This window comes from Equus przewalskii, chromosome 4 (assembly GCF_037783145.1).
Source record: "Equus przewalskii isolate Varuska chromosome 4, EquPr2, whole genome shotgun sequence".
NCBI classification, from domain to species: domain Eukaryota; kingdom Metazoa; phylum Chordata; class Mammalia; order Perissodactyla; family Equidae; genus Equus; species Equus przewalskii.
In genome coordinates this window covers 91,775,906-91,790,196 of record NC_091834.1, presented here as the reverse complement: position 1 = coordinate 91,790,196, position 14,291 = coordinate 91,775,906, and the positions used below count along the sequence as shown (strand labels likewise).

The following is a 14,291-nucleotide window of genomic DNA, read 5'->3' as shown; positions in this document are numbered from 1 at the left end:
TCGTCTGTTGATGGGCACTTAGGTTGCTTCCATGTGAAGACATTTTCTTAGGTGACTCCAATCCTATGATCACACTGAGAAGATGAGCAATCACCACGCTAATATCATCCAGTGCCCACAACTTATGTGACATCCCCTGACTGTCTCCATATGTCTTTTACAACTGGCTTTTGCAACCATTTCTGCAAAACTGAGAGGGTCACAAGGGGGTTTTCTGGGAGGCTATCATTCTTTTTCTTGACTTTGATATGTGAACTTTTCTGTATGTTATTTTTATATCTCAACAAAATATCTATTAGACAGAAAAAAGACAAGAAGAAAGTATAAAGCAAAAGCAAAAACCTTCTGTGGCTCCTCGTGGCCTGTGAAGACACTGTGATGGCCAGGCTGCTACAGGACACCCCCGAGATTCCCAGCTCCTGGTGATTCAAACATTGATGTGGATGCTGACGTGAAGAGACTGTGTAGGTGTAATTAAGGTGAGGGGCCTTAAAATAGGGAGAGTAGCCTGGATTTGGCAGGTGGGCCCAATCTAATGATTTGCATCCTTAAAAGTAGAGAAATTCCTCCAGCTGGAATCCGATATGGAACAGAAGAGAAAAATGGAAGCGGAGGTGGAAGGAGAGAAGAGAGAGATTCAAAGCATGAGAAGGACTCGACCCACCGTTGCAGCTTTGAAGACAGGAATGAGGAAAGCCCGTAGAAGCTGAAAATAACTGGTCAACAGCCAGGAAGGAAATGGAGATGGGTTCTAAGCCTCATGGAGCTGAATTTTTACCAACCATCTGGATGAGCTTGGAAATGATTCTCCTCCCCAGAAAGGCCTGCGGCCCTGCTTACATTTTCATTTCTGCCTTTTGAGACTAGGAGCAGAGAAATCAGCCAGACCACTGAACTTCTCACCTCCAGAACTGGGAGCTACTAGATGTGTGTTGTTTTAAGCCACTAAATTTGCGCTGCGTTGTTACAGCAGCGATAGAAAATGAATCTAAACTTCCCACTCCTTCGCACACTTTGCACACGCTTCCTACTGTCTAGTCCCATCCCGCTTTCTCTCAAATCCGTTTCCCACCGCCCCTCTGGTGAACAACCCCTTCCAGCCTCTCCCTGCTGTGTGAGCCCAGCTTTCGCTCCCTTCCCCTGCACCATGCCTTCCACCTGGAACTCTCTCTCCACTTCTCCCCACCTCTCATGGTGCCACCCCACCTTCAGGGCTGGTGATAACTTTTCCTAATTTTGATCCTCTCTCACTTCCAGGCTGGGAATCTCTTTCGCCTACTATGGGGTCATCCTGGCCAGCGCCGAGCTGCTGGAGCGGGACCTGGTCTGTGGTTCGCAGCCTGAGTTGGAGTCTGAGGTGGTGGTGACCCTGGGGGATACAGAAGGAAGCCAGAGTCCCTGCCACTGCCACATGTTTGCCCCCTCCGACTACCGGACCATGATTATCAGCACCATCGGTGAAATTGCTCGTAAGCGTCCCTCTGTGTATTGGGCCCCTCTGTTTCCGGTGGGGGACAGGCAACTCAGTGCCTCAGAGGAGAGAAGTATGACCCTATCATAGACATGGCTTCTGCCTGGTAGAAATGAACAAGTTCCCAAATCCTGCGACATGTCTCCAGCGTGGATTGGTGTGGAGAGGAGAAGTCTGGAGGAGTAGAGCCTTGAATTATGGTATTATATCAATTCCATGATGCATTTCTGCTTTTCACGTTTTAACATCTCAGTCTGGGATGTGACTTACCATGGCTTGTTGGATTTCAATTTGTAGCACTTTCTGTTTTAGTACACATAAAATAATGGTGCTTAAAAATCAGTGGCACCTTGAATTTGATTTAAAAAAAACAGTATAGAAGATTTAAAATATAAGTCTAGTAAGCTGGCAAATTATAATAGACACAAATGATGTTATAAGCATTCTGGGCATAAAATATCCTTTTTATACACCAGTGCTTGTCATTCTTGGACCCACAAGGAAAAAGTATATTGAAGGAGTCATGAAGTTGATGACAGTGTGACTGAGTTTTGGCTGGAATATAGATGAGGTTTGGATGAAGTTGCTTCTTTCTGAAATGACAATGAGGAATCCGTGCTAATGTTGATAAATGCCACTGACTTTCAAGGGTCCAGAAATTGTCTCTGTCATTTGCTTTCTAGTGAATCCTTTAAATATCCTGGGCATTAATTTCCTGGGAAGACGGCTGAGCCTTTCTATCACCATGGGATGCACGGCTTTGTTCTTCCTTCTCCTCAATATTTGCACTTCAAGGTACTTTCTCTCTGGTTGCTTCAAAACCATCTAGTTTTGTGCAGTGGTTTTAAAATGGGGTCTCCTGACCGGTGGTGTTCAGCGGGGGTCGGGGGCAAGTCCCTTTTACCAGGAGGGTGGAGAATGGGCTGCTCAGAGCCATCTTGCCTGGTACCTGCCACTTCCCTCTTCCCACTGACCTGGCTCCCCCTTCAGCTATCACAGGACGTGGGAATCAATGTTGGTGCCCACCGAGACATTTAGGATCTTGATGCAAAGCTTCCTGGAGAATTGGGATCCTAGTTGTTTACCTCATTATCCAGACCACTGTCAAGATAGTTTAGTGATATAGATAACGTACCTGTGGCGTGAAAGTTCATTTCACTCTTAATTTGTGACCCTAGAGTGGCCTAAATGATAATATCTATCATTCTGCAAACTATCCGAACCATTTTTGGGGGGTGGTGGCAGAAGATGTGCTGATCTAGGTGGCCAGGCTGGAATGGCACACTTAGGGGAGTGGAGAGGGTGCTGGTAGGTTTGAGTCAGGCATTTGCTTTAGGACCCCACAATCAGGCCAGTTGAGAAGCAGCACCTCCCCAGAACCTGGCTACCTGTGGGTGTGTGTGGGCATCTGTAATATGCTTGGATTGGGGCCCCGGAAGGCCCTCTGTTTCGCCTTTCCCAACTTCCCTGGCTTCTTGCTCCCTAGTGCTGGCCTCGTTGGCTTCCTCTTCATGCTGAGGGCTTTGGTGGCAGCCAACTTCAACACCATCTACATCTACACCGCTGAGGTTAGTTTTGGGAAGGGATTGGTTCCATCAGGACACACAGGGTGAACTGCTCAGAGAGGGTATCTGTCCTCAGATAACACAACCTTGGCTTCTGTTGACTTTTGATGATTTTTAAAAAACATCCCATCAAAACGACACCAGGAGGTTTATTTGACGTGGAGTTCCCCCTACCCCATTGAGTCTGGTGAAAGCCATTCTCTGAGAAGTAAGATAGAACCTCCATTTCTTACTAAACAGCATGCATGCAAAAACCAACTCATTGCCTTAGCACCGGGCTTCCAGAAGAAAGAGTCGGTAGCTGCATGTTGCTATCAAAATGTAAAATTCTCTATTTCTCTCTTTTTGAAATTAGAATATATTTTCTCCTTTATTCTTTGGAGAGATCACATCCACCTCCGTCGGTTATTTGCTGCATGTAGCTTGAAGTCGAATATTCTTCATTTTTATTTATTCTTTCTTAATTTATTGAATGAATACATCTATATGCAAGGCACTCCCTGAGGATGCTGGAAGATCTCCTAGTAACCCCCACTTTAAAGAGCTAATATTCCTAGAAATAAACAAAACCTGAAGGGGAAACTTAGTATTTTAACTAGTTTTACCACTCATTGTGCTAGAGAAAACAGTGCTATTGGAAGCTGCATCCATTTTCATCCCAGGAAATGTGTAAGTCTGCTCAGATTACAGATATGAAATGTCAAAACGATTAAAGCCACAGAGAAAAATATTCTTTTCCCCCAGACAGATAAAAATAGGAAATGATGACATATTTGACGTATACACAATATTTCATTTAGTTCTATTAAGAAAATCCTCTAGAATTTTGTGAATTTATGAGCCTAAGAACATATGTGTACCACGGTGTGCTTCCAAAGTTGTATTTCAAATAGTCAATTTAACATACATTTTGGAATGTGTTCATTTAAAGAGTCATTCTAAGTATTTTTTTCCTGATATTTATAGTTTTTAAAAGAATCAAAGATGTGTACCTAAAGAAGATTGTCTTCCATCTCCCAGAATTGTCAAAACGTGAACAAAACAAAGAAAAAAACATCACCATGCATTGGAATCCATTATTTTCAGTTATAGCCAGCAACCTCGTTTTCAGAAAAAGAAAAACACCTCCCCCAAAAGGCACTCCATCCCCAGACCTTCTCATAAAGACAGCAGTGTCCTCTGAGGCCAGAAAGCATCTTGCTTTTGCATTTGACAGATGCTGGCTCACAAGATGTCAATTGACAATGACTGTTTTATCGGTATTATATAGCATTAAGAGAAAATTTTCCAACGTTTTGAAAAACCATTCTTTCATAGAAAGTATTCTCTCTAGGATCTTATTTATGAGATATTTACTTATCAAGAATTCTGAATGAGTGAAGTATAGATTAATGAGGATTTACTATGAACACAAGGAAGTGGCAGCGAGAGGGTAGACTACGCCGTAAGATTCTGCAGGGAGAACATGGCGCGTGGTGTAGCCTGTTTCTGGCGCTCCGGCCAATTCTTTTCACTGTATCTGTATTAAAGGTTTCAGTAGATTGTTACTATTTAGGGAGTATCTTCTTTCCAGTCAGTAGAACCACCTTTATATGTTTGTGGTCTAAAGTGGAAATCTTCCGACTCCAGAGCTTGCCTTTCTAAAATTACATTGGACTATTCAATTAAACACATATTTTGGAATTTGTCTACTTCAAGGATAATTTCTAAGTGTTTATTTTCTGATATTTATTTTTAAAATTCAAAGTTGTTTACCTGAGAAAATGAATGTCTTCTGTTCTATATCCTACACACCTATACAGAATATTTGGCGTTTCATCTATGTACCAAAGCCTGACCTGTGGAGGAATGGGCAGAGGACTCGGGGAGAGAAGGGGCCTAAGCTAATTGGTGCTTTCTACGCTCCTCCCTCTAGGTCTACCCCACGACGATGCGTGCTTTGGGGATGGGGATCAGCGGCTCCCTGTGTCGCATTGGTGCAATGGTGGCACCATTTATATCCCAGGTACAGTCCAGTAGGGAGGATGAGTCTGAGAGAGGCGCGGAAAGAGAGAGGCTGGGTCCCTTTAGGTTAAGGGTTTAGCCAAGTTTCTCTATTTACTTCATGAGTTTTCTTGAGGTTCTGTTTTCCCATTGTTTGGCGAATTTGCGTAGGGAAAGAGGCCGGATAAATGCTTCCAGGCTTCCAGTCAGTCAATAGCATGGATTGCATTGCTTGCTGGGTTTGGAGTTTGTTGGGCACCGTTGGGGGAGGATGCAAAAGAAATGATGACACAAAGAGCTTGAGCAAAAGAATGATGACAGGCTCTAACCCCGACACAGTCCAGGGGTGCAATTGAAAAGCAGAGCACAAAAATGCAGGGGGCTGAGCCGAGGTGCAGGGAGGTGGCTTTGGGTAGGGTAAGGCCAGTGCTCTGCAAACCAGGTGCAGGCAGGGATAAACTCTAGGTGTGGCCAGGACCCATGGATGTTGCCTTGTTTCAGGAGGGGAACAAGCAGATATGGTGACCCACAGGGTCATGGTTCCTCAGAGGGCCAAACAACTGGCCCCCCTGCCCTGGTCACTCTCTTTTGGCCACAAGAAACGGAAATCCACCTGAGCTGGCTGCTGCAGCAACAAAGACAGGAGTGGGGCTGGGCGCTGGCAGGGCCTGATCCAGGCAGGGGGGCTGACAGGGACCCAGGCCCTGTCCTCCTCATGTCTGTCTGGTGCCCGCGGTCATGCATCCTCCTCTCTGAGCATTCATCCTTTACTCCTCTCTCCCTGGAGACCAGTGTGCTGTGCTTGCCTGTGTACATGGCCGCCCCACAAATCCCCAACATATATCCTTAGACCCAGCCGCCAGAAGACACTGATGTGCCTGTCTGCACCCCTAGAGAGGGACTCTGGCTGGCCAGGTCTGGCGAGTTCTTCATACTTGAGCTGAATGACTTGTAGCCAAGAGTCAGGGTTAAGTATCAGTGCAGTGGGGGAGGTGCAGGTTTTGGAGAAAGGGGGCTGTCATGGGCTGAGCAGACTGTAACATGTATTTCCTATAATCTAACATGCAGATTTTACTACCACTAGTTTTTTAACCTTTCTGTGAGTGTTTGTCCCACTCGTCTTAAGGAAAAAGGAGGACAGCTTTTGTCTTGTGATTTTGCTTTTCAAAGTTCTTTTATACTTATTATTTCACCACTTTCGAAAAGAACCTAATGGTGAAAGACAGCAGTAAAATATTAATCCTATTTCTGGATGATCAGACCAAGGTATAGTTTATTTCCCAAGCTTTAATTAGAAATTGAATCTCTTAGTTCTCAACCACTTAGAACATATTCTCTTGGTACTTGTGGTATTTATCCTCGGGGCCACACCACTTTTGGTGGGTTTGTGGACCAGGAAAGATCCCCCAACTGGGACCAGATCTCCTGAGGCCATAGGATCTGCTCTGCTTAGCATCCTGCAGCCAGGGAGTTCTCACCTCTTTCCAGTTAAGTCACTCATCTTTCTATGGGCTGCTCATTTGTAAAATGAAGATAAGTGGTAGCACCCTAACCAGTCAGCCTTCCCGTGCACGTGGGTCTCAAACTTCAGTGCGTATCAGAATTCCTGGGGTCCCCTGATAATGTGAAGATTCCTGGACTCCACCCAGAGATTGATTCTGTATATGGGACCATCGCCTGTAGTTTTACCAAGTACCCCGAGCGAATCTGATGCAATTGGTCTGTGGCCCACCCTCTGAGAGGCGGGCCGTCGACACGGCAGGTACCAGCTGGGAGGTCAGCTTCTCCTTCCACTGAGTCCTCTCCTTCCTCCTCCTCTTCTTTCCCCTCCTTCTCTCCTTCTTTTCCTTTTCTTCCTCCTCCTCCTTCCTACTCTTCTTTTGCCCTAAAACAGGCTATCAAACCAGTTAAAGTAAAACGTTTACACATTAATCAGTCAAATGTTTATATGTTCTAATGACTATTTATAAGTTTAATAAAAATATTTCTTGAAAAATGTTTCAAGATGTTTAGTGGTTAGAAACTTTAATGGTAGTAGAAATAATAGTTGTGGGTATATAGACTAAGAAAACAAAAAAGGGCGAATTTTGCTACAGAAGTATTCAAGACTCAGTATATACAGATGGGACGAGAACAGAGCACTTCCTCTGTGATCAGGGACTGCTCCTCACTTATTCCAGGGAACTTCAAGGAGTCAGACCCCTTAGCCCCAGCCAGGCACTCCTCGGTTCAGTGACGTAGGGCCTGCTGTTGGTACCGTAGATGGTTCAGGTCCTTCCAGCACGTACATGGCTATGGACTTCACCCCAGGTTTGTGTTGCAGGCGCTTGTAGCTCATGACCACACAGCTGTGGGGACTACAGGGTCTGGGGAACACAAATAAGACTGCTTTCTTGTGACCAGACTTAACGTGATGCCACATCAAAAGAAATGCAGTCCAGCGTCCAATAAAAGCATCGAAAGCATTTTAAAGCTTTACAAAAGCTTTTAAAGAGGTGTCAATGGGGAAGGCCGTTTTTGACTGCCAGCAGAACTTATAAAAAGCTGCTTTGGATGCCTCACTTCTGCTGTCACCAATGGCATAGCAGTCGGCCCTGCTGTTCAGTCTCATCCTTCAATCTCTTCACCCCTCAAAGTTCAAACTCGAATGAAACACAGCCTGATCCAGCTCTTCTCGGGCCCTCCTACAACCTCCCCTGATCTCTGTTTGTTCTCTCGTGAGCAGCTCTCTGCTCTTTCTGACTGAAATCATTTAGCCTCTCAGGATTCAAAAAGAAGCTGGATAGTCAAACAGAGACTCTTCGTGAGGAGGCAGGAGAGTTCCTTCCTTTAGGAGCCTATTTCGGTGACCCTTCAACAAGATGTTTTCACGGTAATTCTCTACAAATTTTGGATACCCTCTTCTGCAGTTTGGCAGTTAGAACACCACAAAGGACTCAATTAGCTACAATCTATATTTGATAGAATAGAATGAAGAATTATTTTATCCCAATTCTGTCAGCCAGCATCGGCAGCGCTCTCCTCTGTGCCTGACGTTGTTCTGTTTGTTTGCAGCAGTAACTAAGCCAGACCAGGTTCCCGTGCTGGATGGGAGCTGGCCTGCCCTGGCTTGTGAAAGCTGATTGTTAACTTCTCAGGAAATTTTGCAAGATGGTTGGTGTCACGTCGTAGCTTGAAATTAGCCATGGTGTTAACTTATACCATGGACATTAGCAAATGCTACCATCAGAGCCTTTCTTTTTGAAAACCTGTTAGACATTTGGCAGCATGCTACCACAAGATTCCTGCTCTCAGGAGACTTACATTCAAGTTGAGTATTTTATAAATATGCAAATACTTCAGGTAATTTCAGATTGTGATAAGTGTTTTGGAGCTAATACGATAAAGAGAAAAGGAGTGACAGGTTTCTTTAGGAAAGGCCTCTCTGGGAAGGTGACCTTGGAGTTGACACCTGCAGTTGGTAAGGGGAAGTAGCATTTCAAGCGGGATGTGGGCTGGTACAGGCCTTGGAGATGGGCCGAGATGGTGTTCCAGGAATAGAAAATAGCTGTGGAGAGAATGTGCCTTCTAGGCTTAATGAGGACTTTGGATTTTTTTCTTAGGAGTAGTGGGAATAATTTAAGGGTTTTAAGTAGGTGAGTGACGTAATCAGCTTTGCATTTTATAAAGAGCACTCCAGTTGCTATATACAGAGTGAATTGCGGGGTCGGTGGCCAAGGACGGAACAAGCTTATACGAAGACTTTAATTTCACTTTGCCATGTACTGCTTCCATGAAAAGGGAGACTTCAGAATTCTGGGGAATCTTTTCTTTTATAGTATAAAGATATAGGAAAAGACTACATAAAAATTTTAAACTTCTGCGGAGAAAAAAAAATCTACCATAGGTAAGAATAAAAGACAAACTTTTATCTTTCAAGACTCTCAAAAATCCCTAATTGAATTGTCACAACTGAGCAATGATTTGTTGTCCTGCCAAATACCTGGCCCTCTCTGGAAGCATGGAAATCCAATGTATCAACGCATAAGATCATCCACAGAACTTCACAAGTTAACAGAATGAAAAATACATCCATTTCATATTTTCATACTCATTTCTGATAAGCAGTGAAACTGTATGTCATCAAAAATAAACAAAGCTGGACACTAAAGTGGTAGGGACAGATTTTGATCATTAATAACTATTGCAATAGAGAAAAGAGTCCAGTGTGAACTGAATTCAAATCTGATTTGTACAGAGGTGACTGACTGTCTTAAAAAGAGCCTGAGAGGGCCAGCCCAGTGGCATTGTGGTTAAGTTTGTGCACTCCACTTTGGCAGCCCTGGGTTTTCTGGTTCAGATCCTGGGCATGGACCTGCACACTGTTCCTCAAGCCATGCTGTGGTGGCATCCCACATAGAAGAACTAGAAGGGCTTGCACTAGGATGTACAACTATGTACCAGGGTGTTGGGGAGAAAAAAAGAAGAAAGGGGGAAGATTGGCAACAGATGTTAGCTCAGGGCCAAACTTCCTCACCAAAAAAAAAGAGTTTAAAATGAATAAATAAAGAGAGAATGAGGGAAAAGGATGAGCAGGGTCCCAGAATAAAGGAAGTGCAAAATTGCAAAAAAGTAGGAAGAGGGGGTTGGTCCATGTGAAACCCATTCAGGGGCCCTGTCTTCAGGTGTTGACTGGAACAAACAGTCAGTTCTTTTGGCAGCCTTGAGTTTTCTCAGGTAGGTGCTTTGAGGGGAGCTGGATCATCCTAGGGATGTGGCCTTGAGCTCTTAGAAACTATGTTAGTGTGTGTTCAGGTCTTTATAGACCAAAGTTGAGGGCTAGCGAGCAGAGGCTTAAAGGAGCCTGGCGAGAGTTTGGTCAAGGAGAGTCTTTGTCAAGGTCAGGCATAGATATGTTTGTGTTTATTGTATTTTCAGTGATTTAAGAGATTGCCAAAAGTAATACTGATGACATACAATCTTGATTTTTTTCTCCCACTGAAAACACAAAAAATTACAAACTAGAATTAAAATTTCACTACCTAATATTTTACTAGGGATAATATGTGTAAATATTTTAATGAAACTCTTTCAATATATCAAGGTATATGTATATATAAATATGTTTATACATTTTACCCAAATATGGTCATAGTTCATATACTTTTTAAAAATTGAGATATAATTGACATATAACATTATGCATTGCAGGTGTACAACATAGTGATTTGATATATGTATATATTGCCAAATGATCACCACAGTGAATCTAGCTAACATCCTTCACCACACATAGTTACAAATTTTTCTTTTCTTGTGATGAAAACTTTTTATTTTTTCTCCCCAAAGCCACAGCACATAGTTGTATATCCTAGTTGTAGGTCATTCTTGTTCTTCTATGTGAGACGCTGCCTCAGCATGGCTTGATGAGCAGTGTGTAGGTCCACGCCCAGGATCCCAACTGGTGAAACCGTGGGCCGCCGAAGTGGAGCATGCAAACTTAACCGCTTGACCATGATGCCAGCCCCGAGAATCTTTAAGATGTACTCTCTTAGTAGCTTTCAAACTACAATAGAGTATTTTTAACTATAGTGCCCATGCTGTTCTTTACATGCCCAGGGCTTATGTATTTTATAACTGAAAGTTTGTACCTTTTAAACACCTTCATCCATTTCCCTGACTCCCCATCCCTCAGCTCAGGCAAACACCAATCTGTTCCATATCTGAGTTTGGTTTTTAAAGATTCCAAGATTTAAAGAATTTAAGTGAGATTATACAGTATTTACCTTTCTCAGTCTGGCTTATTTCACTTAGCGTAATGCCCTCAAGGTCCATCCATGTTGTCACAAGTGCCAGAATTTCCTTCTTTTTTATGGCTGAATAATATCCCATTTTGTCTATATCTGTATCTATATCTGTACGTCACATTTTCTTTATCCATTCATCCATAGATGCACACTTAAGTTGTTTCCAGGTTTTGGCTATTGTAAATAATGCTGCAGTGAACGTGAGATTACGGATATCTCTGAGTTAGTGTTTTCAGTTCTCCTGGATAAATACCCAAAAATGGGATTGCTGGATCATATGGTAATTCTATTTAAAAATCTTTGAGGAACCTCCACACTGTTTTCCATAGTGGCTGCACCAATTTATATTCCCATCAACAGTGAGCAAGGGTTCCCTTTTCTCCACATCCTTGCCAACACTGATTGCTTATCTTTTTGATAATAGTCATTCTAACAGATGTGAAGTGATATCTCACTGTTGTTTTGATTTGCATTTCCCTGATGATTAGTGATCTTGAACACTTTTTCATGTACCTGTTAACCATCTGTATGTCTTCTTTGGAAAAATGTCTATTCAGATCCTCTGCCCATTTTTTGGGGGGGAGGTGAGGAAGAATGGCCCTGAGCTAACGTCTGTTGCCAATCTTCCTCTTTTTGCCTGAGGAAAATTGTTGCTGAGCCAACATCTCTGTCAGTCTTCCTCTATTTTATGTGGGATGATGCCACAATGTGGCTTGACAAGCAGTGACAAGATCTGAACCTGTGAACCCCAGGTCACATGAACTTAACCACTATGTCACTGGGTCAGCCCACTCTGTCCATTTTTTAATCAGGTGGTAACCTTTTTGTTATTGAGTTGTATGAGTTCTTCACATATTTTGGATATTAACCCATTATCAGATATATGATTTGTGAATATTTTCTCCTATTCTGTAGGTTGCCTTTTCATTTTGTTGATGGCTTCGTTTGTTATGCAGAAGTTTTTTAGTTTGATATAGTCCCACTTGTTTATTTTTTTTCTTTTGTTGCCTTTGTGTCTGGTGTCAAATCCAAAAAATCATTACCAAAACCAATGCCAAGGAGCTTACCATCTCTGTTTTCTTCTAGCAGTTCTGTGGGTTGGGATCTTATATTGAAGTTTTTAATCCATTTAGAGTTGATTTTGTGTATGGATTAAGATAGTGGCCTGGTTTCATTCTTTTGCATGTGGCTGTCCAGTTTTCCCAGGATTGTTTATTGAAGAGACTATCCTTTCTCCATTGTATACTCTTGGCTCCTTTGTCATAGATTAATTAACCATACAGGCGTGGGTTTATTTCTGGGCTCTCTATTCTATTCCATTGATCAATGTGTCTGTTTTTATGTCAATACTATACTGTTTCAATTACTATAGCTTTGTAATGTAGTTTGACATCAGGAAGTGTGATGCTTCCAGCTTTGTTTTTCTTTCTCAAGATTGCTTTGACTTTTCTGGGTCTTTTGTAGGTCCATAAAAATTTTAGGATTGTTTGTTCTATTTCTGTGAAAAATGCCACTGGAATTTTTATAGGGATTCCATTGGATCTGTAGATTGCTTTGGGTAGTATGGACATTTTAACAATATTAATTCAGCTAATCCATGAGCATGGAATATCTTTCCATTTATCTGTGTCTTCTTCAACTTCTTTCATCAGTGTCTTTACAGTTTTCAATGTACAGGTCTTTTACCTCCTTGGTTAAATTTATTTCCAGGTATTTTATTTTAGTTTTTTTGACAATGATTGTAAATGGGTTTTCTTAATTTCCCTTTCTGATAGTTTGTTATTAGTGTATAGAAACACAACAGATTTTTGTATATTGATTTTATATCCTGCAACTTTATTGAATTCATTTATTATTTCTAACAGTTTTTTGGTGGTGTCTTTACGGTTTTCTATATACACTATCATGTCACCTGCAAATAGTGACAGTTTTACTTCTTCCTTTTCAATTTGGATGCTTTTTTTTCCCTTGCCTAATTGCTCTGTTTAGGACTTCCAATACTATGTTGAGTAAAAGCGGCGAGAGTGGGCATCCTTGTCTTTTTCCTGATCTTAGAGGAAAGTCTTTTAGCCTTTCACCATTGAGTATGATGTTAACTATGGGCTGGTCATATATGGGCCTTATTATGTTGAAGTACATTCCCTCTATACCTACTTTGTTGAAAAGGTTTATCATAAATGAATGTTGAATTTTGTCAAGTGGTTTTTCTGCATCTTTTGAGATGATCATATGATTTTAATCCTTTGTTTCATTAATGTGGTATGTCACATTGATTTGTGAATGTTAAACCATCCTTGCATCCCTGGAATAAATCTCACTTGATTATAGTGTATGATCCTTTTAATGTATTATTGAATTCGATTTGCTAATAGATTGTTGAGGGTTTTTACATCTATGTTCATCAGGGATATTGGCCTGTCATTTTTTTTCTTGTGACATCCTTGTCTGGTTTTGGTATCAAGGTAATGCTGGCCTCAAAAAATGAGTTTGACAGTGTTCCCTCCTCTTCTATTTTTTGGAATAGTTTGAGAAGGATTGGTATTAATTCTTCTTTAAATGTTTGGTAGAATTCACCAGTGAAGTCATCCAGTCCTGGACTTTTTTTGTTGGGAGGTTTTTGATTACTGATTGGATCTCCTTACTAGTAATTGGTCTGTTCAGATTTTCTATTTCTTTATGGTTCAGTCTTGGTAGATTGCGTGTGTCTAGGAATTTATCCATTTCTTCTAAGTTGTCCAATTTGGAGTATAATTGTTCACAGTAGTCTCTTGTGACTCTTTGTATTTCTGTGGTATCAGTTGTAATGTCTCCTCTTTCATTTCTGATTTTGAGTCCTTTAATTTTTTTCATGGTAAGTGTAGCTAAAAGTTTGTCAATTTTGTTTATCTTGTCAAAAAAAACCAGCTCTTAGTTTCATCGATCTTTTCTATTGTCTTTTTATTTCCACTAATGATCTTTGCTGTTTCCTTCTACTAATTTTAAGTTTCATTTGTTCTTCTTTCTAGTTCTTTGAGGTGTAGAGTTAGGTTGTTCAAGATCTTTTTTTTGTTTCTTGATGTAGGCACTTGTCAATATGAACTTCCCTCTTTTTTTTTTCCCCTCCCCAAAGCCCCAGTACATAGTTATATATCGTAGTTGTAAGTCATTCTAGTTCTTCTGTTGGGACACCACCTCAGCATGGCTTGATGAGCAGTGCATAGGTCCATGCCCAGGATCCAAACCAGTGAACCCTGGGCCACCAAAGCAGAGTACGTGAACTTAACCACTCGGCCATGGGTCCAACCTGAACTTCCCTCTTAGAACTGCTTTTGCTGCATCCATAAGTTTTGGTATGTTGTATTCCCATTTTAATTTGTCTTAAGTTATTTTCTGATTTTTCTTTTGATTTCTTCTTTGACCTGTTGGTTGTTTAGTAGCATGTTGTTTAATCTCCATGTACTTGTGAATTTTCCAGTTTTCTTCTTGTTATTGATTACTAGGTTCATA

General features: G+C 41.6%; 1 protein-coding gene across 32 annotated transcripts in view; it reads left to right on the top strand.

Moving 5' to 3' along the window:
- Positions 1–14,291, top strand: part of SVOPL (SVOP like) — a 96,610-nt gene that overhangs the window by 46,650 nt on the left and 35,669 nt on the right. For 22 of the 32 annotated variants that reach the window (XR_011539631.1, XR_011539630.1, XM_070617852.1 and 19 more), the window contains 4 exons: positions 1,258–1,469; positions 2,155–2,266; positions 2,958–3,039; positions 4,952–5,041. Coding sequence is in view for 27 of the 32 variants with exons in the window: in XM_070617852.1 (XP_070473953.1) it covers positions 1,258–1,469; positions 2,155–2,266; positions 2,958–3,039; positions 4,952–5,041 (496 nt within the window). In the remaining 5 variants the exon portion in view is untranslated. The remainder of the gene's footprint in view (positions 1–1,257; positions 1,470–2,154; positions 2,267–2,957; positions 3,040–4,951; positions 5,042–14,291) is intronic. The other 10 variants (XR_011539633.1, XR_011539632.1, XM_070617877.1 and 7 more) reach the window with 3 other exon arrangements.